Genomic DNA, 27,166 nt, shown 5'->3' with positions numbered 1-27,166 from the left:
CAGGCCTGGTAATTTTGTAACCTTTCAGGGGATAAGGGGTTGGACACTTCAGGGAGCTCTTTGAGAACTCAGAGATTGGTGTGAAACCATTGCTACTACAGAGAAAGCGAGGCCTTGAAGGCAGTGCTTGTGCTGTCAGAGGTTGATGGTTTCAGGGACCTGATCCAAAGCAGGCACAGACAGGATTCCTTCATGCTAAGGGCAGGTGGTTGTGAGGTGCCTCACAACTCTGGATACCCCAGGGAACATTACAGCCACTGTGTTTTGTTAACGGGGCAACAGATCTAGGTCATATGGGAGGTTGTGGAAATAGTTCTGGAAATGTTCTCAGCAATTAAAAAAAATATTAACTACAGAGATGACTGTTAAAGAAAATTTGCCCTATTTAACAGGGAGGCTGAAATGGGTAAAGGGAATATTTATTCATAATTGAATGGAATTATGTTAACCAGTGCAGGTTAGCAGGAACATTTTAGAAGAGGTGATAATGAACCAAAGACTGAATGAATTCAGCCTGCTCAGAAAAGTATGTATCTTGAACATTAAATCTTTATAAATCTTCATAGGCTAAATGTAGTTGAAGAAGCATAGGTGAGAACAGAATTTGGCCCCTGATATTTTAGGATGATATTTCTGTAGCAGGTAAATATTGGGTTTGCCTTTTGTTGGAGAAAAACATAGTTCTCACGTTTTGGTTGGGTGCAGCAAATCAGATACTTTATTATCTCTAGCAATTGCATGGAAGGAGAGAGCTAAACAGGTCTCTTTCCAGGTAAACAATTACAGCAAGCATTTATACCTTTTGTTACATACAATAATGAGCAACAGCTGCATTTTGTTTATACATAGGTCATTCTGATGTCTTATTTTCACATTTATTTAGACTCTAGTCTACATTCAATAGCTATCTACACAAGGTCGCAACAACTTTTTACACAGTTCTTTTTCACTTGCCTCATACAATCCTCGTTTCTACAAGTCTTGCGTTATTAGGGTTACAGCTAGCCTGACTCTTGCTCACAGAAGAGACTGTTTGCATTGAAATCCCCTTCAAATCCCTGTCAGTTCTTGCTCTACTTCCACACTTTTTTCTTCATCTTATGTAACAGCTGAATAGCGATTTATTTTCTAAGTACGTTTAATAGTTGCTTAACTATGTTCGTTTACCTTGTAGGAGGAGATATTACGGTCTTATTATAATTTATAAGAAAATAAGATATAATAATTCAGTTTACAATAAAATTCCAGTTCTGTGCTTGTATTACAAGAAGTGCATACTATGGCATATACAATTTATTGTTCTGCTTCATGTCTTTTGCAGAGCTTGAAGGCTAAACTGTATTTCAGGGTTTCAAATAAACTTTTTTAGTCCTATCTTTACTCAGTGAATAGCCTTAGAGCATATATAATCTCAGTGGTGTAAGACGGGTAACAAACAGTTCAAGCCCTAATAAAATTGTAAGGCATATCATACGTGTGCCTCATAGCTCTATTGCTGTAAAACCGTTAGCAGATGGAAGTGAGACATTATTGGAATCCAGTGCAGTGATGTGAAACAGCAATATACTGGTAGTATGTTATCTTTGATTAAATTACAGTTGGCACATGGAAACAGTACTATTTGGCTAACCTTACTGTTATTCCTTTTAACAAGGGAGTTTGCTGACAATAGGCTCTTTGTGAGTCTGGAGTTTTTGGATGAAGCTCTTATATATTTAATCTCAATTTTTGTTGTAGACAGAAAACTCAAAACACTTAATTTGAATTCATAAGCAGGTCTCTTTATATGTCTGGTTGTTATTACAGTTTAAAGGTAATTCTGTTTTCTTTTAAACTTTTAGAAGTATGTTGATCTTGTAAGAATACTACAATTAAATCCAATTTTATTATGTTACTGTAAAATTGCAGATAGTGAATATCAACTTCATCAGAGACTCATAGACTTTAAGGCCAGAAGTCTGTCAGTTAATAAAATAAAATTGTATTAGCTCTTCATTAATTTTCCTTTACTTTACATAATTTGTAACCTGTTTTCCTATGATCAGTTATGGTAAACATTAATGCACTGATATATATTCATCACATTTTAGCTTCAGAAAGTCCAAGGGTTTAAACTAAACTTGCATTGTCTTTCACATATCATAATTATTATCATGTAATTCCTTTGAAGCTTGGATTGGCTTTAAAAATGGGAAGATCATGATTTTGTGATAGGAAAAACTGACAAAAATAGCATCTTAGACTGCTTACTTAAAAATAATGAAAGTTTTGGTTTTAGATTATCAGAAATACATAGTTTCAACCCATTATAATTAGGATGACACTTTCTAATGTTTAGGAGAGGGTAATACATGACAATACCTGCAAGAGACTTCTGACTCCGGTTGTCATATAACATGTTGAGGCCATTTTAGGCATGTATCTTGAGATAAAAGACAGGCAAGATGTGTCCAAAAATACCTCCATCAGTGTTTACTGATTATCCACTAACCAATAGTAGGCATAAAACTAAGTCAGTGTTCCTGTTATATAGAACTAAACTGTACTCTACCTATAGATGCATCAAAGCCAACTGACAACACTGAGGACACCACTGTGCGCTACGAAAAGGAAATGGGGGCACTGCCACTTCTTGGTCTCCGCTGAAAGTGGCACAGTATCATTATAAGTACACATGGATGCTTCTCTTATTCATTGGATCAAGAAATGTCCATTACGTCTTTGTAGTCATTATTTTTATTTTAAATTTTCTCACCAGAAGAAAAATCTCACTGTACAGCAAAAAAGGACAACTCACTGAAACAAATACCTCCGCAAAGGTGGAGGCAGCTCAATTGTGGCATCAGTGACATGAAAATGTTGAATGCTACATAGCCACTGACAACACCAATGATAAGAGAGAGAATAGTTCACTGATCTTAAAAGCATAGTACTAAAGCTACATGAGATAAATAACCTGCAAGAAGATACAGAGCAATCAAACATACTCAATGCAGAAAAGATTCACTAAAAATTTTGCACCAACATGTAACTTTATAAAACAGAAACTATGTCTTTAGATTTACAAAGCACGACAATAGATAGATGTTAACCCTGTGAGGGCTGTGCAAATTTGGTTTGGCTAGATTCCATGCTCTAGATGAGTTGTACAATAAATATTAGTGTGATCTCCATGTAGGTGACTATCAGTACATGCTTGAAGAAACAGAAATGGCTCCTATGGCACTCTTGCAACATGACAGAGGACTGGAAATATTTGCCTATGTGCCCAAGAAATGGTGGCCTGTTCTACTTCCCAATGTTTATTAAGTGTACGTATGCAGCAAAAGGAAGACACCTGCTAGTCAGAAGTCAGACAATATTGCCATAATTGTGCTTAACCATATGTTCACAAAGGGGACTATCCCACATGAGTTATGGTCCTACCAAATTCAGAGTTCATTTTGTTCAATTTCACAGTCATAGGATTTTAAAAATAGTAAATTACAGTGTTTGTAATTGTAGGGGTCCTGACCCAAAAAGTTGTTGGGGGGGTTCCAAGATTATTGTAAGGGGGCTGTGTATTGTTACCCTTACTTTGGCGCTGCTGCAGCTAGCTGCACTGCGTTCAGAGCTGCACAGCTAGAGAGTGGAGGCTGGGCAGCTGGGAGCCCAGCTCTGAAGGCAGAGCTGCTGCCAGCAGAAGTAAGGATGGCAGGGTATGGTATTGCCACCTTTACTTCTGCGCTGCTGCCTACAGAGCTGGGCCCTCAGTCAGCAGCTGCCACTCTTCGGCCACCCAGTTCTGAAGGCAGCTGTGCAGAAGTAAGGATGGCTGTACCACAATCCCCCCCCCCCCCCAAAATATAACCTTGCGACCTCCCCAACTTCCTTTTGGGTCAGGACCCCCAATTTGAGAAATTCTGGTCTCCCCCGTGAAATTGGTGTTGTAGAAGGTAAAAGTACACAAAAGACCAGATTTCACGGTCTGTGATGCATTTTTCATGGCCATGAATTTGTTAGGCCCCTTCACATGAGAGTGAACCTGTGGCATTTGTGGAAAGAAATGTTTTTCTGAGGGGCCACAAATGCTAGCCCTGTTTTCAAGAACTATTTGTAAATAACACCTGTTTAAAAACAAGACAACAAAAAACCAAAACAAAATGTAGATGCATTCTCACCATCGCTTCTCTGACATCTGTTTTTGATATGTTCCATCCCATCCACTACTCCAGGGATTCTAAAACTGGGGGTCGGGATCCCTGAGGGGGTCATGAGGTTATTACATGGGGGGTCGCGAGCTGTCAGCTGCCACCTCAAACCCTGCTTTTCCTCCAGCATTTATAATGGTGCTAAATATATTAAAATGTATTTTTAATTTATAAAGGGGATCACACTCAGAGGCTTGCTATGTGAAAGGGGTCACCAGTGCAAAAGTTTGAGAACCACTGCACTACTCTTTATCTATTCATTGTCTGTTTTGATTTTAAGCCTTCTGGGTAAGTGGCTGTCTCTGCTGGTCTGCAGTGTACAGTGCCTAGCAGAGAGAGAGCACCTTGGGTCAGTATGGCACAGCAAGAAGCCAACTGACAGTCATGTCATCACAAATTTTCAAACTTCTGATTTTCACGTAGGAGACACAAGAGAAAATGCAGTTTTCAGAAAAATTCACTATGTAGGGACTGACCTAAAGTCTGAAGAAGAAGCTGCTGCCTTTGTGTTAACAGCCTACCAAGATGAAAGGGCTGATGCCCCAAAACAAATATGCAATTAATAGACACAAGCATGGAGCCACTGATAATCTGGGTCAACTGTAAATCTGATTTAGACAATGCATCATTATCTGCAGAACAAAACCAGACTAGTTTCAAAGACAAAGATTTAACATGTTCTGCTGAGAGTTGTGCCCCATGCTGGGCTTGTTCAAAATAAGTGACAAAGGGAGGATCAACTGCAAAACCTATATTCTATATCACCAAATGATTTCCTATATGGAAATACTGATACCTTTGTCAGGTTTTTCCTTATGCATAATAAAAAAAGGTGGCAAATATCTTTGTTGACCAAAACACTATGGATGTTGGTATTAAGTCTCCTAGTAAAGTACCTCACCATGTTTCATAACTTGGGGAAAAAATAAGGGACTTCCAGATTTATTTATATAAAGGTAAGACAGACACATCTGTAGCCCAGAACACAGAAGAGAATGAGAGAACTATCTGAAAGGAACAAGAAAAATACAAAAGCAAGACATTATTAAAAAGATCTACCCCGTGGGGTTCTAAAGCTGTAAATGTCTTCAAAGCACAAAATGAAGATGCAATGCACATTTGTGTGGTCATGCATTCTCCAAATGTAACATTTAAAGCGAACTATCATATGACACTGAATCTGGATGGACCTGCACACTACATTTTTAATGGAATTGGAATCAAAACCCTACTTCAAAAAGTGTTATAGGAACACAAACTATACCCCTAATCCAGCAGTCAGCAACCTTTCAGAAGTGGTGTGTCAAGTCTTCATTTATACATTCTAATTTAAGGCTTAGTGTGTCGGAAATACATTTTAACGTTTTTTAGAAGGTCTCTCTATAAGTCTATATATTACATAATCAAATTACTGTTATATGTAAAGTAAACAAAGTTTTTAAAATGTTTCAGAAGCTTTATTTAAAATTAAATTAAAAGCAGATCTTAGCAGTTTAGTGTGATCCTTGCCCTTGCTTTTCCTTGCTGAGTTTTCCAATGTCTGGCACGTATTTGGATACTTTAAGCTGCACACAGGCTTCTCAGTGATCAATTGTTAACAGCCTGGCTGAAGGTCAGCGGCTGGAACCCCAGATGGGCAGCTGAGGTGAGTGGAGCTGGCGGCTGGTAGGGCTGAGCAGGGCTAGAAGCCTGGACCCTGTCTGGCAGGGGGTCTGCGCTAGAACTCCAACCGGAAGCAAGATGAGTGGGGCTGTGGTGGGGACCCCGGCTGGCAAGGGGCCAGCAGCTGGAACCCCAGAGCAGCGGCGGGCTGAGCAGTTCAGCCCACTGCCACTCTGGGGTTCTGGCCGCCGGCTCCTGCCAGCCAGGGTCTCAACCCGCTGCCAGCCTGGGGTTCCTTCACTCAGGCTGGCAGCGGGTGCTGAGTGGGGCCGGCAGCAGGGACCCTGTTGGCAAGGGGCCAACAGCGGGAACCCTAGAGCAATGACTGAGCAGCTCAGCCCACCCCCACTCTGGGTTTTTGGCCACTGGCTCCTGTTGAGTGGGACTGGCGGTGGGACCCCGCTGGCAGGAGCCGGCAGCAGAAACCCCAGAGTGATGGTGAGCTGAGCGGCTCAGCCCGCCGCCACGTGCCATCAAAAATGGGCTCTTGTGCCACCTTTGGCATGCGTGCCATAGGTTGCCGACCCCTGCCCTAATCCATGTCATCATGATTTCCACTCATATTGGATTGCACCATGCCCAAGGTGATCCTTTAAGTATACTCAGCTGTATAAATTGTCCAAAGCATTATCAGACAGATAATCAGTCCTGTGAATAATGTACTGACCTATTGCAATGACATGCTTGTCTTTGGAACAACTTGCCAAGAACATGATGAAGCACTCAAGAATGTCTGAAAACACATGACTTAATGCTAAATGAGAATGTGTGCATTTTAAAAAGCCAACTGAAATCCTCTGGGCATATATTTTTTCAGTCAGCTCATTTCCTAGAGGTCATAGAATCATAGAATATCAGGGTTGGAAGGGACCTCAGGAGGTCATTTAGTCCAACCCTCTGCTCAAAGCAGGACCAGTCCCCAACTAAATCATCCCAGCCAGGGCTTTGTCAAGACTGTCCTTAAAAACTTCTAAGGAAGGAGATTCCACCACCTCCCTACGTAACCCATTCCAGTGCATCACCACCCTCCTAGTGAAAAAAGTTTTCCTAATATCCAACCTAAACTTCCCCCACTGCAACTTGAGACCATTACTCCTTGTTCTGTCATCTGGTACCACTGAGAATAGTCTAGATCCATCCTCTTTGGAACCCACTTCATGGCACCTGGCTTTCCTGCTGCTGTCTGGGTATCTCAGGGGCTTGTACTCACCTCTGGGTTCCAGGGGTCAGCGCAGGAATAAGATGTGTTGGTACTTTTCCAGGCTCTTCCCACAACCAAGCTCCACCCTTTCATTCAAAACAAGCTAGGAGATGGCTCAGCCAAGGAATGTTGTAGATTTCCAGTCATTTTATAGACATAGGTAGTACTTAATTTCACTTTAAATTTTGCAACTCTGGCTTCTCCACTTCAGTTGCTTCTAAAACCATGATTAAAAAGCATATGCAGAGGGAAGTATATAATTTTATTTATGTACATGTAAGAGGACAGCCTCCTTCTGAATGCCTCCTCATGGCCAGGGGTGGCTCTGCAGCAGCCTGTTTCATTTCCCCATCTTGGTTCTTTGTGTTACCGAAATATCGGGTCTGTCTAGCTGAGAGCCAATAACAGCCCGACAGGGATAAGGAAAAGATGATTTATTCTGCAGAAGAAAGGAGAGCCTTGTACCTTGGAACAAAAAACTCTACTCAATATAAAAATCAAGAATCTTTTATACACACTCACACACAGGCTTCGGACGTGCTAGCATTTGATTGGTGGTTAACAAACCCTGCACTTCTGCAATCTGCTCAGCAAAAAACAGCTAAGAACCAGCTTCAACTGCCTCAAAACTGATAAGGGGAGACAGTTCAAAAGTTCAGGGTACTGTGTCCGTGAGGCTTCTGCTTCTGCTTCTCCCTACTGGCTGCTTGTAAGCTATTAAGGGGGGCTGCCAGTGACTTTCACAATTGGAAAAAAAAGACTTTCACAAGTCTCATAACAGCCTTTCTTAGGGTCTAGTTTTATTCATGTAAAGTTCAAAATAAGCTCAAAAAGTTCATCCACCCTAGTCTTAAAATGGGCACAGCCCCTGCTCCCAGAGGTACCGTGTGTAACTGTTTTGTAAGTTGTTAAAGAAGATACAAAGTCTGCTCTGCCTTTTTTGCCTTCTCACAGAAGGAAAACAAGACTTCCAGCAGTATCTTTCTACCTAGCCACAGTTCCCTTCCTCAGAGACCAGTGCAGGGGACTTCCTGCAGCTTCACACTGCAATCACCCTTTTTTTCCTGTCCGACCGCCCTCCCCCAACAGAAGACTGGTTTAGTCATATGATTGTCTGGCATGTGATTTAATTTATTTGGGGAGGCAAATGAGCTGCACCAGAGGTAGGCTGAGACCTATTTCCCTTTAGAAGGGCCAGCTACCCTTCCTTGTGCCAGTACATAGATATCTGCTTTCCCCAAGTGCCCCTCAGCTGCTTGATGAAAATGCCCCTCAGCTTACCCACTGAATGCATAAGAACATAAGACTGGCCATACTGGGTTAGACCAAAGATCCGTCTAGTCCAGTATCCTGTCTTCCAACTATGGCAATACCAGATGCCCCAGAGGGAATGAATAGAACAGGTAATCATCAAGTGAGCCGTCCCGTGTCTCCCATTCTCAGCGTCTTTCTTAACCATTCTTATGTTCTTAAGCTATACAAAATCCATGTGGGATAGCTAAGCTATTAACTTCATGTTACAAGTAAGGAAACAGAAGCCCAGTGAAGGAAGATAACATGCAACTGAGATCACAGAGCAAGAATTAGCCAAGCTCAAAGTAGAACAGTTCTTTGACTCTGTAGACACTCATCTGAATTATAAGAAAGAGTAGCACAGTCTCTCTGTCCTGTCACTTCATGGTGTTTCTGCTGAGATGCTGGAATAGATGCCTGCTGTGGTGATGTTTTTTGATATGCCTGCCTTCTTCTAGGAATCACACTGAGATCTGCTACACCAGCTGAGGTCAACTCTGTGTCCCATAGGCTCTGTCGCTGTTGGGCCCATTGCTATGTCTAGACATTTTGGATGACGGTTGTGGTGTACAGTACTCCTTTTGATGGGACAAAACTTGTGACTCTGCCTTTTCCATGGGGACCTTGCCACTGGGCCATGTATGTGTAACGTTGAAGCTAAATTGCTGCATTGCACTTTAAGGGCAACCCCTGAAAAGGATTCAGAATGTCAGTCAGTGCAGATTGAATAAGGCATTCTGAGCACAGAATATCAGTGCTCCATTTTCTGTACTGGATTCCTGCTAAGTTGTGAGGGAACTTGGGGTTCTAGTTCTAATCCTCCATTTGGTATAGGAACATGTTATCTGAGGGATTGTCTCCCTTCCTGTGTTCCAGTGTCCAATGGAGCATTACTGTTATGGGGAAAGAGAGAGATTTTCCTCAGCAGGAAAGTATTCTTAAGGATTTCAGAGTGTACTTCTACAGCCATGGATGGAGTAGACTCCAGAGAAGAGACAGTTTGAGGGCAATAAAAGAACGGCTTGGGTATTTTTGGTCAAGTTTTTGATCGATCTTTAAGCAGTAATATAGAGTAGGAGGGTTTTTTTAAGTGAGCAGGAGGTGTTAAGTGTTACATTTTGTTTAGTTGATGGAAGGCTGATAAACTGAGGTACCTCTGTAGAGACCTGGTAATATTTCTAGAATACATTAACTAACTTCACACAGACTATTCACAGAACAGCTAAGAAGTTACAATTTTCATTGTTGTTAAGCTGAACTGGATTCAAACCATTAACTTTGAAGTGAAAGTCTTTCTGTTCCATTATGAGTTCCCTGAATCATCTGCTACTCTTCCACTAGTTTTTCTTCACCACAAACTTTAGACTAAGCCTCCAACATTGTCATTATTTTATTTGTATAGCCTAAGAGTTTTTGCCCAAATATGTTTAATATTACGCTTTTAAAAAAATTGTGCAAGGGTTTATTCCTGGAAGACAAATCACTTCCCCCTTTTCACTCTACCTCAAGCTAATGTAGGTCATTATTTGTGCATTTAATATTTTTATGTTTAATGTGTTTTCTTGCACCTTTTGTTTTCAAAGCTGTTATAAAGTTATTTGAACACAACTCTGATAAAGGAAAAAATAATTATTTCAACAGAAGTTATCGTTTGTCTACGAGGCTTGTATAACTTGTAGTTTTGGGATCTTCATTTGATGTCCAGTAATTTCCAGGTGGAATTCAAGTGTTGGTTTTAGCCTGCATGGTCCTAAAAGTTTTGGGGCCCAGTTTGGTGGGAAATAGATTATTTTCTTTGGACATACAGCCAAAGCTGAGATCATCAGAGGCTCTTGAGCTGATTCTCCTTCACTCCAAACAACAAAATTGCTGTTAAGATGTTCTTTGAGAGGGGTCGTCAGACTGGAATTTACTCTCCTCATTCTTCCAGAGCTTGAATCTGTTAACATTTCAGACATATTGCAAAACCCCTTTTTTTCTTCCCAGGCATTTGGGAAGTGGGTGGGCTGAGGTTTGGAGGTATTGTTTTTGTTATTTTGCCTTCTGCAGAGACGTTTTCATTTATTACCATGTTTACTAGGGCATGTTTAAATCCTACTCCAGCAATAATTATACAATCTGGTTTATTAATTTTCATAATAAATATCTGAATGCAGTGGCGGCCTGAGTCTGAGATGAATGCTTGTTTGTTTTACAAACATAAATAAATGGTTGCCTCCTGCTGTATCCCTTGTCAAAGTTCACTTCCTAATTTCTACTTAGTTTTTAACTTTTGTGCAAGAAAGGATATTCTTAACTTATTTGTATCCCTTAGAAAGACAATATGGACTCTACCTCCATTATATAGGAGGACTTTAGAATTAGGCAGCTAGCCTAATATAGTCCCTGATCCTGCAATTTGTTCCTTGTGGTCAGACGCCTGTGTCCAAAAAGCAGTGAGGTTCTGCGTAAGTCCAGGGTTCTGGAGTTGAGTTTGGAAAAAAAGGAGCAGAAATGGAAGCGGAGGGGGAAGAGGGAGTCGTCAGAGGGGGGTACACACACTTTAGGCAGATATACAGAAAAATGTACGGAAATGGTAAATATTACAGGTGAAACCCTGGCTTCATTGAATTCAATGGAATTCTTGCCATTGGCTTAATGGGGCCAGGATTTCGCCCTTTGATTTCATGTGCTGTGGAACTTTCCCTTTTTAGTATTCTAGTGCTAACAGAGATATTGTACATTAAAAATTGCTGAATGGATTGCAAAGGAACAGACCTAATAAGGCATCTGGATTTATTTGTATAAAGAATAGTATTAATAATAGAATGACATTAAATTATTTTTTCTAACTTGAAATCAGAGGTCTTGATGATCCCCATATTTGACTATATTGTGGGGGAGGAGAGAGGGACTTGCAGCTTCATGTTTTCTCAATTGTAGCAAGTTATCAGATTTTGAATGAGCTGTTATATTCATGATTGCTAAAGGTAAAAATGTATTCTTTATCAAAAGTATGTTGCAAAGTATCATGGGGTGGCATTTTCCAGTCACCATCTACATCTGCCTGACAAAGCTTTAAAAGAAATAAAACACAACTAAAAGTTCCAGTGTTTAGTCTAAAAACACATATGGCTGAGGTTGCTGTTTTAGGCTATGTGAACTAACTGTAGAACTCTTTTGTCAGCTCTTCGTCCCACTAAAGCCTCATCAGCATGAGTAATGTGTTAATTTGCTGACTTTTTGCCTTGATGTTTTGAGTTAAGATTCCTATAAAGAGTTTGTATTTTTTTGTTTTAATGGCTTTCCATATTTTAAAGATACATTTGGAGAGCTGTATCTCCAGTGCTTGCTGCTTAGAATCACTGGGATTAAAAGAAAGCCCTTTCAAGATTGTATCTTTGTGACGAAATCTGAGGCCTTGTCTACACTACAGAGTTTTGTCAACAAAAGTTATGCTGACATACAGCAACCGCTTTAATTAAAACACTGTCTACACTATGCTCCTTGTATTGGCAGAATACATCCACGTTAGCAGCTCTTGCGTCGACACAGAGAGCAGTGCACTGTGGGTAGATGTCCCGCTGTGCAACTGGACACAGGGAGCTTTCGGAAGGGTTTGCAGTGCCTCATGGGGCAGGTTCAGTGTCACATGATGCAGGTTTCTTAATCCTCTTGTTCCATAGGCCTCCTACTGTATTGCCAGGTGCTTTTCAACTGAAATGTGGGGGATGAGTGTGTGTGGGTGCGGGGGAGAGTGCGTATTGGGGGAGGAGGAGTGTGTTGGCATGCTGTCCCTTTAAATTCAGACAGCAGATGTTAGCACACACCTACAAATGCACTCCCTGCCTACCTGCCACTGTGTTCCTAGTGCCAGAGAGAGCAGGATTTCCTGTTAATGATTTGCTGGTTACTGCCATATGCTCAGCTGTCTGAACTTCCCGAAGCTTTGAAAGGGGATGGGCACGTGCCTGTGTAGCTGGAATACAGGGCAGCCAAGTTCAAAATAGTGAGCAGAGTGGTCACGACGGGCATTGTGGGATACTGGGGGAAGCCAGTGATGGTGACATAAATGGCAGCATCTACATTGACGTTTTGTCACTTTAACTTTGTTGCTGAAAGATTTTTGCCTCTTGTCGAGGTGGGGTTTTTTGGTCAGAAAAACAGGAGAGTTTTGCCAACAAAAGTAAAATTGTAGTGTGTATGCCGCCACTGTTTTGTCTCCACTGTTTTGCCGACAAAACTGTGCAGTGTAAACAAGGCATTAGAGAGAAGAAAAGAGATGAGGGGTCCCATAAACTGGTGAAGAGGCCAAACGGGGAAAAAAAAAGATACAGTTGCCATCATCAGGGTCCTTTCCTTAAGGAAGATTATAAATTATTAAAAAAAAAAATCAAGATAACATAAATAATACTTAATAGCAGAAAAGCCTTACTTTCATTTAAGCTGACCATGATCCAGGGTCTGGAGCCCTAACTAACTATGACTATAATACCAATACTATACCAAATATTCTCCCAATTTGATCTTCCAAACCACTCTTAGGTCTGGTCTGCACTAGAAAAATTACTCATTGCTAATAATATGCCATGAAATGGTACAGGCATGGTGTATCCTGGTCTATGCGTTGCAGTTAACCCATGTTTAGAATGATTCAGCTGTGCACATTGATGATACCTGTTATCAGCAAGGGATAATGCTATTAGAGTAGGTCAGATCTTGTAGATCTCCCCTTGAGCACTTGCACAAGGAGAGGAGAAACTTAGATTTCACACCTTGTTCACTGGGGATCAGGTACTATAGTGCAGCTTACACCTGGTCACAGGGCAAAATATTGTGGTGGGTTTTTTTAGGTTTACAAAGCAATATAGTTTACACTTTAATATTTTATAGAATAATATTTATTTCAGGATTAACTATATGATAATTCTTAAAATATACTGTAAAGGATATCCACACTCTTCTCTTACATTAAGGAGATGATTGTCTACTGGGTACTAATGCATGTATATATGAACAATGGATGAAATCATACTGTCTTGTTCAGTGATCTCCTCAACTCACATAAGCTGAGAAAGGTCAGATCCCGTGGAGGTTTCTCTTCTGTAATGTGTTTCAGGAAATGATACTGGTGATTTAGTAAGTTGTATTCTTCTTCTGAGGGCTTGGCTACACTCGAATCTTCAAAGCACTGCCGTGGAAGCGCTGCTGCGGCAGCGCTTTGAAGTGTGAGTGTGGTCGCAGCGCCGCACGTACTCCACCTCCTCATGGGGATTAGCTTGCAGTGCTGGGAGCCGCGCTCCCAGCACTGCGGCACTGATTACACTGGCGCTTTACAGCGCTGTATCTTGCAGCGCTCAGGGGTGTTTTTTTCACACCCCTGAGTGAGAAGGTTGCAGCACTGTAAAGCGCCAGTGTAGCCAAGGCCTGAGTCAATACTGAGCCAAATGTTGTCCTAGCCAGGTGCCATGAGAGACTGTGCTGCTGGATGGTGCAGTGTTATGGACAAGGTGTAAGACTAAGGAGCCCTCTGCATGTGCTCATTAAAATTCCTACCATAATTTTCCCAAGAGTAGAAGTGTTAGCCCAGTGTCCGGGAGAGAGATTGGAGTGATTTTTGGTAGCTTACTTAAATTTCCCCATATGTTTGAATGAGAGAAGTTACTTTTTACGTTGTGTCTTAAATTGCTCTTTGGCATTGCTGTATGTTGTTAAATATCAGCCAAGTGCGTTATCTAAAATGACTGCACTTCAATCATGGATGAAGTGACTCCTATAGAAAAGAACTGTGCAGTCCAAACTTGCTAATGGTAACACGTAGGGCAAAATTCCCGTTGACTGCAATGGAACCAGGAGCAGACCCATAGCTGTGAAGCTTATTTTCTGAATGAAAAGCACTGCATAATATTATCCATCGTCATTAAAAAGGTTTGTTCAGCTATTTATGATTATTCACCGTCATGAAATTTTGGTAATATGCTCTGTTTTTCTTTTGACAGGTAGAGTCACCCCAGAACAGCTCAGTTCATACATCAAGCTTTTCAAAAACAATTCCAAAGCTCTCAGGAACCACCGTGGACTTCTACAGCTTGTGCTGGCCACAATCCAGGCTTTAAAACACCCCCAGAATGCCAAATGGGACAGCTTCTTAGCCTTTGAAAGGCTACTTTTGCAGGTACAATATTATATAAGCTTATTTAACTTTAAACTAAATAAACAATGTAACTTTTACATAGTTAGTTTTAAATATTTTTGCCCAACTTTATTTTTGCATACTTTGTTTGGGCTATATGATAGTATTAAAAAGCTACCTCCTGAACTTTTGCTTTTCATACATTTCAAGCTATTTAAAAGAATGGGAAACTACACAGTTACGATTTTTGTAGTTTTTAATCTAATAATAATTTAGGTACAAAATTAAATATTACAGATGAAGGTATATAAAATACTTTAAATTGAGATTGGAACATTTGCATACTGAATTGCAAGATGACAGCATAGATTTATGTCACTGGTTAGGATCACTATTAAGCTTTAAAATAATAATGATAAATAATGGGCTTCTGGAGCCAAGACAGTCAAATTCAGACATGACTTAAAGTGGTAAGTTGTATATCTTTATGTGAGTGTAAGCTTGTGTAATTTACATATTGAGTGGGTGAGATTTAATAGGGAAAGCCACCATTAGAAGAATGTGATATTAATTTATTCCCTCACATTCATACTGTCACTGACAACTTCTTACAACTTCTTGTTGGAAGTGACACACTAACCAATATGTAATTTATATTTCTATCTATGCTACCGCTAAACTTTAAGAGTAGTTGGTACAGTGAACAGAGTATATCCTACTTAGCTTGCATACAGCAGGGGTGTTCAAAAGAGTCTAAGGGAGTTAGGTGCAGGTAGTGTAAAGTGGGTAACTTAACTCATACAGGACTTCTGCAAATTATCACTGTCTGGAGCACGGCAGAGTGAGCACACAATTAATGTCTTGGATAATAGAGTGGAGAATATGCTTAAAAATTTTTCAGATGAGGGGTTGAAAGCACCTGCGAGGACAGGATTAGAATTCAAAATGACTTTGACAAATTGGAGAATTGATCTGAAATCAACAAGATGGAAATCAGTAAAGACAAGTGCAAAATACTACACTTCAGAAATAAAAATCAAATGCGCAGCTACAAAATGGGAATAACAGGCTAGGTGGTGCTACAGCTGAAAAGAGTATGTGTGTGGGGGGAGCTATGGTGGATCACAAATTGAATATGAGTCAATAATGCGATGTAGTTACTTAAAAGGCTAATATTGTTCTGGGGAGTAATTGTCCTAGTCTGCTCGGCCTTGTTGAAACCTCAGTTGGTACTGCATCCAATTCCAGGTGCTTCACTTTAGGAAAGATGTAGATAAATTGGAGAGAGTCCAGAGGAGAGTCACAAAAATGATAAAAGGTTTAGAAAACCTGACCTGTAAGGAAAAGTTAACAAAGCTGGGTATGGTAGGTCTTGAGAAAAGAAGACTGAGTTGGGAACCTGCTAACAGTCTTCAAATATGTTAAGGGCTGTTATAAAGAGGTTGGTGATCAGGTGTTCTCCATGTCCACTGATGGCAGGACAAGAGTAATGGGCCTAATTTGCAGCAAGGGACATTTAGGTTAGGAATTAGGACAAACTTTCTAATTATAAGGATATTTAAACTCTGGAACAGGCTTCCAAGAGAGGTTGTGGAATTTCCATCATTTAGGGTGACCAGACAGCAAGTGTGAAAAATCAGGACTGGGGTGTGGGGTAATAGGAGCCTATATAAGAAAAAGACCCAAAAATCGGGACCATCCCTATAAAATTGGGACATCTGGTCACCCTACCATCATTGCAAGATTTTAAGAATAGGTTGAACAACCATCTGTCAGGGATGGTCTAGGATTTACTTGGTCCTGCCTCAGGGCAGGAGGCTGGATTTGTTGACTTCTCAATGTCCTTTTCAGCTCTACATTTCTTTGATGCTATTAATTCTTTCTTTGGGATCCCCTTGGGCAGAGAGCAAAACACTACCCCTTACTATGGGCTGTTTTCATCTGGCACAATCTAGCCCAAAAGATTCTAAAGTATATATTAATGGCCAGAATCTGCCACCCTTATTCACAGTGACTAGCACTTTATTCCATGAGTAGTCCCATCTGTTTCAATGAGACTGTTATAAGGGAAGGATTATTCACAATGAATAAGGGTTGCAGAAACTTGTTCTAAAATATAATAGGTGGATAAATACATTTTGGCGGCTTAAAATATCTATTTTTTCCTGCAAAAAATACAGCCCTGTTAGCATTTAACATTTTACTGCTGTATTTAGAACAAAGTTTAGAAAAGGGCAGATGTAATTTGACCGAAAATTAATATAGATTGGCTTGACAAATAAATTTTGTTGAGTCATAAAAATAGTTTTACTCCTACTGGTGTAATTTCTGTCTGACAGCAGGTTAAATACGTCTACCGACATTGTCTGACATAGTTGTTCTTCACACTTTCTCCTGAGTCAAAAGTATCCAGTGCAGATTTTATTATGTAAATATATCTAGTAAATGAAGTGTATTTTAATTGCCATCTTTCTCACCTATGAGTGTATCCCCATATTTGGACTCATACACTGGAAAATAGATTATATATGATGTTTAAAAATATTATGCTTGGAAAATAATTTGAATTGGAAAAGCAAAGCTTCTTGTTTCTACAATATATCACTGATATTTTTGTGTTACTCTTCAGAAGGAAACATTTTATTAGCAAGAGATTACTGAATTTTTTTTTAAACATGGCAGACCGTAGATGCTGAAAACAAACAGCTGTTTTCACAATTTTTTTATTTTTTAAAGGGAGATCCCTCTTTAGCAGGAGGTTGTTCTTTTCTCTTATAATAGCTTTGGGATAAACTCATGGTAAGAAGTGTAAAATTCAACATAACAAAACTGTTAAACTAAAACAATATTACATTTAGAGCTAAACTGCCCAAAACAGAGAAAAGAAGTTCCCTTAACCCAATCCTTTTGTGTAAGAATCACTACATAATACTGGGTCTTGTTATATGCTTTATTCTATTGTAAAATGGAAAACAAAATAGTTAAAAGTGCAGTAATGTTGTTTTGCAGAGCACTTGGAAAGTCAATATGGATCAGTAGCCTCAACCCTGGACTAGGGGGCCATTACTCCTGTGGTCTGATCTAAGTTCTATCAGTGGTTTGTTGTGTACTACTGTGTAAGTCATGTAATCTAAGGGTTTGTCTACACTTAAAACATGACTGTTATTTGGCTAACCTTAGGATCCATGACCAACTAAAACTCCCCCAGCTTTTCTCTACCACCTGACTTAGACGGCGAACTCTTTAGGCTGGGATTGTATCTTGCTGTGTGTGGACATTACATGGCACATTTTGAGTCCAACATAATTCAATAACAATTAATAATAGATTCCTGGGTGCCAGAGCCGTTGGCCTCTACCCCACCTACCATTCACTGCTGGAAGTGACATCAGGGAGCTTGGAGCTCCCTTTTCTTCAAAATCTATCAATGCCAGTTATTTAGTAGACAAGAGTGGGGCATCAGAGAGGCAAGGTACCTCCAGCCTCTGAGGACCAGGACTAGCGGACCAGGACTGCAACCAGAACTCTTATTCTATGTCTGACACTGCATTATGCAGCTGTTAAAGTTCCAGGCCAGCTCAGGAATTAGGTTATTTTAGTAGAGTGTTAGGTTTTAGTGTCTCCTGGTGATGTGACTAAGTCAAATACTGTGGTGATGGGAGCTAAAAAAGTACCTAAACAGATAAACATTGGCAGGGTACAATATTTTCATGGTCTCAGAGTCCACAACATAATTAGTTGTTTTAATGTTTGTTTTATTTACTTTGTTCTTTATCTTACAAAATGTTTTGAAAGGCAGATAGTGGGCTTTTTGTTCTGCTAAGCTTATTGAAAAAATAAAATTTTATGCATATATATTTGAAAAAGAGAAAACAGAAACTTACTGCCAGCTGGTCATTCCAATTTTTTTTCCTCTCCTACAGGAAAGTTATAAGGTTAATAAAATGACATCATTCTCTCTCCTGTGAATGCCATAGTGCAAGCTAAGGAAAAAGGAATGGAAAAAACTATAATACAGATAAACATTTTACATTATAGCTAGTGTTTAAATGCATTGTACACCATACTCTGTGTACCTAGCCTCCATTTTGCCAGAAGTTGAGAGTGGATGACAGGGAATAGATCACTTAATGATTGTCTGTTCTGTAGAGTCCCTCTGAAGCACCTGGCATTGGCCACTGTAAGAAGACAGGATACTGGGCTACATGGACATTTGGTGTAACCTAGTACGACTGTTCTTATTTTCTTATGTTTCAATAACAAATATAAGTTAATATTAAAGGTAATAACTTTGAAGTATGCAGTGATTCCACCAAGTGCTATGATTCTGTCCCATCTTGTAAGATGAAACAGGGTCTAGCTGGCTCAGTACTTAAACAGATGAAGTTATGGTTAATATTTATTTGTGTAGGCAGCACACCCACACATACGCATGAAAACACTGTCTCTGTACCAAGGAATTTCCAAACTAAGGGCATGATCCTGCCTGTTGTGCTGCACGGACATAGGACTCCACCTGCGTGGAGCTTACTATAAGATTGGGACCTACATACCTCTATTACAGTACATCCTGAAGGAAGTGGTATTCATCATTCACATGGGTGACAGTATTCACTCTGAATACGAATCCAAAGCCTGAGCACAGTGTTCAGGAGCGCTATTTAGGGTGAAGAATTCTTGACATCCTTACTTGTAATCACCATGAAATTTTATCAAATGTAGCTTAATTAGTAATATCTCCATTCTAAAAAACGCTTCAGAAAAATCCACTTTGTAGTTTTAATATCTCAGCTATGTGAGATTTAACCTTGATTTTAAGAAGAGGAGAGTAGCCATTAGATCAATAATTTTTCAGCCATGAAACTGCATATGAAGTGAATCTGCTGTGCAGGAATATTACATTCTATCATATTGATTATAAAGGTCCTTTTCTGGAGTTTGGCATGTTGCTGGCTAAACTGCAGACTGGGGCAATCAGATTAAGAAATAATGTGCACTGATATTGACTCAGTTTAGTATTAGAGATAAAAACGCACAAGTTTGTCAAATTTAATATGGCAATAGCTTCTGAAAAGAAAGTAGTCCTTACAACAATCACCTACTTAATGTTCCTGGCCATTTACTATAAGTTCTTTCTTCAGCTTCTTATATCTATAACTCTTACATTGGTTTATATTGTGAATTTTGCATAGTTTTGTTAGACCTATTTAAACCGTCTTTGCATTCTGCCATTGCATTTCCAATGTTATTGGTATCATTAATATCTATTATTTTAAATTGGATTTTTAAAAAACTTGTACAGCCCCACTCAATCCTGTCCCCTCTCATCTCCTGTCATAGATTTCCACCGCTTGTTTATTGCACACACCTGTTGTATCTTATGTTAATTTAGATTGTAAACTCTTTGGGTCAAGAATTCTCCCTTCCTATGTATTTATACAGCATCCAGCAAAACAGGGCCCTGGGTTAATTGTGACTACTTAAGTGCTTCTGTAATAGAGATAATGGCCTAAATTTTCACTTCATACTTCAAATGCCTTTATTTTTGGGTGCCCAGCTTTGCACACCAGTGATCATATTCAGCACTTTTTGAAAATCAAAAATTCATTGATTCAAGGAATTTCAAGTTGGACACCCAGAAATTGAGGCACCCAAAATGACTAGTCACTTTTGAAAATCTAAGCCATAAGTAAAATTTTATTAGGTATGAATTAATTTACCACCTTTAGAAGAATTTGTTTTTCTTTCTTGCTAGGTTTTTGAACTTGAAGAAAAAAAAAAAAGGGTAGAAATTATAACTCCTCCATATTTAGTGCAAACATAGGTGCAGCTGTTTCTGTTGATAAAAGGGTTAAAGAAAACTGTTTTAAGGATTTCTAAAACTACTTGACAAAGGCTGAATATATCTTTCATTATGCAGCATTGGAACAATCATAATGAGATGTTAGGAAGTCCTTTTATGCCCATGGAGCAGCAGCTTGTTTGTAGTCCTCTCTAGAAAATGAAAGTGCTGTGACTCTCTTTTAAAAGAAGAAATATTGTGCAGCCAAATAAAATTCATACAAAGCCTTTAAAGCGAACACCTAGTGAAGAAACAACTTTGTTAAATGAACTAATGTTTACACCAATAAAATATAAAAAGCCTTGGGAAAAGAATGCTGACTGTACTAAGTGAATTTGAGCTGTTAAATGAATTTCCTGTGTACCAAAACAGAACACGTGCTCTAAAATATTACTGTCTTATTAAATAAATGATTGTTAGGGGAGCTAACAGTTAAGAACACATACATTATTTTATAATAAGAATAAGCATTTAACAGATTTTTCTTGTCAATATTCCCTTGAATAACATAAGAAAATCATATTGCAATTGGTATGGCTTGCTTTCTAGTAGTACCATATAAGATTCAGTTTTATAAGCACATTAGTCATTGAAGATTTGTTGGAGACATTCATTAGCTTCATGGGAATGTCTATTGAGAGTTACATGTCTATATACTCCTGTCAATCACATGTCACTCTTACTCTGTTTCCCTTATGCCCCCAGATGTATTATTAACTGTTAACTTTCTATTAAATATTTCACTAATAGGGATCAAATGCCAAGTACTGTAATTGTATGAAATACAGGGGTAAGGAATATGGGAACATTAGTGATACAGGGAGCTAATTGCCATGTACCTTTTAAAAACAGCTGTTTTCTAAGTCCATAAATTAATCTGCTTAGAATTTGTATAGAGATTAATTTACTCACAAAGACACAGATTCTGCCACCCTTACTCAGTGTCAGTAGTCTCTTACTCTGTGAGTAATCCCACTGATGGCTCTATTTAATGAATAAGATATTACTCAATAGGAGTAAAGGTGGGAGAATCTGATCCACAATCCCTACATTCTTAAACAGATTATTGTAAATTTTATTAAATAACTTCGGTACAATTTTCCTTAGTATAAAATTAAAGAATTCCACAAGTTGTAGTGAGTGATCAAAAATACAGAAACTTCAGAAAACAGGAAAAATGAGCCCAATGTACCACCCAGCTTTTTTGGCTTACCAAATGTACAGAAAAAGGAATTGGACATATTTCAGAGCTAACAAAGTGATGGATTCCAAAACCCTGGCCGACTACATCTTGTAAATGTATAATATGGAAAAGAAATGGTGTCTTTAGATGTGGTCTTTGTGGTCCCATAAAAACAAACACAACTGTAAAGTATTCTCTGTTGTTCCTTTTGCTTCCTGGTAACAGAATGCCCAAAGGAAGACACCCGTTCTAATTTTCATTTTGAGTTTATTTTGTCAAACAATTATTTTAGAAAGTTTTTCACAGTATTGAATTAACTGGAGGTAAAATCCTAGAGAAGACAAGACAGTTTGTAATTTTCACACAAGTTAGCAAGTCAAGATAAACCCTAGGCTTTCCCATAGTTTTTAACTCAGCCTGCTGTAGGAGAGCCTTGAGTTTACCTTGACCTGCTAACTTGTGTAAAAACAGACTGCCTTGTCTTCACTAGAGTTTACTGTATTCTATTTACCTCAGGTTAAGAACACACCTATTTTCCTAGTGAAGACACACCTAAAGAGGACTGGAAAGGCAGTGTATGGGTGTGCTCTAGTCTACACTTTCTGTGGAACGAGTTCTCTGAAAAAGAAAAAAAAAAACGGTCCACAGAAAGCAAAGGTAGCATAAATAGAGTGTGGCTGGGTTTCAGTCCTACTATGCCAGATTTCCATTTTTGCAGTACTGTTTTTTCTGGACATTGAAACAGTCCTCCCAAAGATCCATCCCTTATGCTTGTGTGTGGAGGGCAAATTCAGTCAGGTTGGATTCCTCGATTTGGCATCTCTAGACTAGGAAAAGAGATCTTGTTTTAATGTATTTTAGCTAACGTGATTTTAAACAGGGCTTAATACAGTTAGTGTAGACAGGGCAAGTAGTGTTTCAAAATAAATTTGGTTGGCCAGGGTCCTATCTCTGGGGGAGCCACGCTTCTACTTTCTGTTCCCCATGACAAATTACCAGAGCCCTCACTGCTTAAACAAAAGAAAATCTTTCATCTCAGAGAGAAGTAACATATGAGGATTTAAATAATCTGAAAACAATGGTGGCCAGACACAAATGTATGTCTTGCTAGTACACAAATAATTGATATATATACACATATACATAACTAATACATAAAACAAGCCAAACAACATGCAGTGTTATGGATTGATTCCTAGATTTGCCCAAGTAGAAAATTTCTGAACTTCCTGGGGAAATGGAGAGAACTTTCTTTCTTTTTCTTCCTTCTCCTTCCTTCTCCTGTTCTTGCAGCTTCCTGTGTTAGCAGTGCAACTTCCTTTGTTATAGTGAGTCAAACACTATAAGGCATTCAGACTTTCTCTCTGAACTTTCCTGAGCTGTGCAAAGGACTCTCTGCTGCCCTTCTGTGCCTGACTGACTCCTGAGATGCATGAGAACTACATTAAGCACACAAAGGTGGCTCTGTGTCGAAGGCTGACTGGGGGCCAGTGTGGTCCCAGTGCAACTTAGAACAATGTAAGGGCTGATCTAAGCTACTTGATAACTGCCCCGGAGGGCACAAAGGGGAAGACTTAGCCTAGGCGTGGATCTGACCTCCAATATTTAGGCTGATGCTACCTTACTGATATTTTCTCCACCAAACTTTATTGGGCCATTGTAGCTGCTTTTGAATTTAGCCTGTTAGCTTTTATTGCAGTTCTTTAGTAAGAATGTTTTGGTCTGTTACAAAATGAAGCAAATTTGAAAGAGAAGAAAAAAATCCAATTTCCTCCTTGTGGGTCTGTCTGATTTTCTCTCACTGTGGTGTTTGCCTCTATGCAAGTAACCTGTAAAGGAACTGTCCTTAGTTTATTTTGTGCATTAGTACCTTTAGAACTAGTACAGTGTGCTTCCATGAGTGTTCCGAAGATTCTGATTAACCAGGTTGGCTCTGGAATTATAGTGACTCTCCGAGATATAAAACTCATATATTCTGACGAAGTCTGACAGTAGTTCATTTGTGTAGCTGTATCTGTTAAATCATGAAGATAGTTAACTGACATATGTACCCTCAAAAGCAGCAAAGAATCCTGTGGCACCTTATAGACTAACAGATGTTTAGGAGCATGAGCTTTTGTGGGTGAATACCCACTTCGTCAGATGCATGCAGTGGAAATTTCCAGGGGCAGGTATATATATGCAAGAAAGCTAGAGATAACGAGGTTACTTCAATCAGGGAGGATGAGGCCCTGTTCCAGCAGTTGAGATGTGAAAACCAAGGGAGGAGAAACTGGTTTTGTAGTTGGCAAGCCATTCACAGTCTTTGTTTAATCCTGAGCTGATGGTGTCAAATTTGCAGATGAACTGAAGCTCAGCAGTTTCTCTTTGAAGTCTGGTCCTGAAGTTTTTTTGCTGCAGGATGGCCACCTTAAGGTCTGCTATAGTGTGGCCAGGGAGATTGAAGTGTTCTCCTACAGGTTTTTGTATATTGCCATTCCTAATATCTGATTTGTGTCCATTTATCCTCTTCCGTAGAGACTGTCCAGTCTGGCCGATGTACATAGCAGAGAGGCTTTGCTGACATATGATGGCATATATTACATTGGTGGACGTGCAGGTGAATGAACCGGTGATGGTGTGGCTGATCTGGTTAGGTCCTGTGATGGTGTCGCTGGTGTAGATATGTGGGCAGAGTTGGCATCGAGGTTTGTTGCATGGATTGGTTCCTGAGCTAGAGTTACTATGGTGCGGTGTGCAGTTACTGGTGAGAATATGTTTCAGGTTGACAGGTTGTTTGTGGGTGAGGACTGGCCTGCCACCCAAGGCCTGTGAAAGTGTGGGATCATTGTCCAGGATGGGTTGTAGATCCCTGATGATGCATTGGAGGAGTTTTAGCTGGGGAGTGTATGTGATGGCCAGTGGAGTCCTGTTGGTTTCTTACTTGGGTTTGTCTTGCAGTAGGAGGCTTCTGGGTACACGTCTGGCTCTGTTGATCTGTTTCCTTATTTCCTCGTGCGGGTATTGTAGTTTTGAGAATGCTTGGTGGAGATTTTGTAGGTGTTGGTCTCTGTCTGAGGGGTTAGAGCAGATGCGGTTGTACCTCAGTGCTTGGCTGTAGACAATGGATCGTGTGATGTGCCCGGGATGGAAGCTGGAATCATGAAGATAGGCATAGCGGTCGGTAGGTTTTCCATATAGGGTGGTATTTGCACCGTGGTGTCTAGAAAGTGGACCTTCTGTGTAGATTGGTCCAGGCTGAGGCTGATGGTGGGGTGGAAGCTATTGAAATCATGGTGGAATTTTTCCAGAGTCTCCTTCCCATGGGTCCAGATGGTGAAGATGTCATCACTGTAGTGTAGGTAGAGAAGGGGCATGAGTTATATACCCTCATACTAACAGATTGGAGCACAATGGAGTTGACAAAAGTATACTTTCAGGGATCATTTCTATAGTTTGTAACTAGAGAAGTGTGGTTGAAAGTGTCTCTCCTCATGGCTCTTGCGCAAACTGCTTTTGTGAAAGGGTAGTTTGTTGATTACTCCTGTAATAATCTTGCTTCCTTAGAGTTAGTTTATATTATTAGTAGTCTAAGTTAGAAATGGATAAGTCATTTTCTGAATGGTAAAATTTCTGGTTGTAGTGACAGTAGATAGATGAGTTAGTTCATAAAACACTACCATGCACCAGAAGTGTCTGGCTGATGTTTGATTTATTCCATGGGAGTAAAACTTTGGTAAATGATGATGGTAAATAGCACTTTGCCTTTTCCCATTCTCTTACTAATATACTACCTTGTTTCAGCTTGTCTTATTAAGAGCCTGTCTTATTTATGGATTTGAAGGATGTGAGTTTCTGTTTTTCCACAGGAAAAGAACAGATTTTTTTAAGACAAGCCCATTGGTTCACTTTTTTATAACAAGACTCTGGGGTTTTTATTCGGTCTTGTAGTTGTGTATCGTGCAGTCGCTTTTCCTGGCCTTGATCTTCCTCAGGTAGAATTCTAGTTCCTTGCCTTTCAGAATATAGCCGTCTGCTCGGCCACACTGTCCAGGTCTGGAGGTGATGCAAGCAAGCAGCTTTCCCTGCTGGAATTGCTCCTCCAGGATGCTGTTATCCTGAAAGGGTATCCATTACTTTTCACAACATCTTTGGCATCAACCGCGTAAGGGGGAGGGCGGGAAGTTGGTAATTTTTGAAGTGAGCGTCACTGATTGAAGTAGGTAAGGCAGTTGATACCACATTATTTTTGTTTCCCCTTTTGCTTGTATCAAGAGCAGAGATTTACCATTGTATTGATGGTGTACCTGTCTGGATTTAATTGGCAGAGGGTTTAATATACACATCACCTGTGAATTTATATCTCAGACTGCTGCTATGCATTTTTGGGGATTCAGTAGCTGAGAAGATTAATAATGGCATACTGAACCTTTGGTGTCTGGGCCACAGGTTCAGATTTCAACCAGCTTTGTAGCTGTTGAGCTGACAAAAGCCCTCTTGAACTCCATGCAAATTCAGTCTACACAGGGTTATCAAACTTGGACCACAAATATTACTACCCAAAGATAGTTTGGTGTCCTGTGTGAAATTGGGGGTTTCCTACTGGACAGCTGTCCACATAACAAAAGCTGCTTGTGTTCTGCTGGCAATTTTGGCAGAGATGCTAAGGACAGATTGGTCATGGAAACTGAACTACCTTTTCACTTCCTGGTTGGGACAGATAGATGGAGCCATGTGGGAAAGCTTGTAGTGCTACTTCCCAGGCTGTACTTGTTCAGTAAATCAAAGGAGAACTATAATCTCCAGATTTGTTAGTCAAGCATCCTTCGTGAGTACTAAAGTTGCCTTGCTTTTTCTTCAGTGTTATCAATATGTGCAGTGAGAAGGGGTTCCACTTGCATGAAAGTTGTTGGGGTAGATGATGGCTTTCTTTAATACAGGTTTTGTTGTATATAATCAGGAAGGAATTCAATATTTTATAAAAGAGGTACATCATTTTAAATAGCTGTCTCACAGAGGGAGTAATATATTTCATGTGGATGGACTCTATAAGAAGGGTGGAAGCACAAATTTATGTATGACCAGGTGACCTGCTTTTCTGGCCTGAAGAACTATAAAACAATTTACATATTTTTTGTTTTTTTAAAACACTTGCATGTCATCTTTGTGCAATTACTATTACATATTGAATTGATTAGATTAAACTTCATTGTCGCATTATTCTCTTGAATTCAAATGCCATATGTGCTTCACATCTGGTGAACATTCAGGGGCCTTCTGAAAAGCTCCACCACATTTTGTGCTTGGAAATGAGTACTACAAATATCATGCTTTTTTTAATCTGCTTCTTCTGATGGCTGCAAGCAGAGCACACTGAAGTCTAAAGCAGCTATTGTGCAATTATAATACTGCCAAGAATAACTGTAATAAATTCAAGAGATTAGGTACTTAACTATTGGTCTACCTTTCTTGCATCTGTGTATGATGATGCTTCTTTGATGTTCCATTGAAATCACAGTGGATTGTAATGACTATACTGGTTTTTCAGGCAGCAGTGGAGGTGCGGTCGTTCTGGCCATGTCTAGTAGGTTAAGCATGAGTTAAGAGGCTTAGAATGGAGGAAAAAAATCCTGCTATGTTTATAGCAATCTGTATGCTTTTTTCCCTTCTTTTCAGTTTTGTTTTGTTTGTTGTAATTCCTGTA

At 39.6% G+C, this 27,166-nt stretch overlaps 1 protein-coding gene and 1 pseudogene across 1 annotated transcript in view; both read left to right on the top strand.

The window, feature by feature from the left end:
- Positions 1 to 27,166, top strand: part of SCFD2 (sec1 family domain containing 2) — a 323,281-nt gene that overhangs the window by 74,009 nt on the left and 222,106 nt on the right. Inside the window, exon 4 of the mRNA XM_030563081.1 lies at positions 14,325 to 14,500. Coding sequence (XP_030418941.1) covers positions 14,325 to 14,500 — 176 coding nt within the window. The remainder of the gene's footprint in view (positions 1 to 14,324; positions 14,501 to 27,166) is intronic.
- On the top strand, positions 24,887 to 24,993 carry LOC115652977 (annotated as a pseudogene).

Source organism: Gopherus evgoodei, chromosome 5, assembly GCF_007399415.2.
Source record: "Gopherus evgoodei ecotype Sinaloan lineage chromosome 5, rGopEvg1_v1.p, whole genome shotgun sequence".
NCBI classification, from domain to species: domain Eukaryota; kingdom Metazoa; phylum Chordata; order Testudines; family Testudinidae; genus Gopherus; species Gopherus evgoodei.
This window is presented reverse-complemented; position numbering and strand designations above follow the sequence as displayed.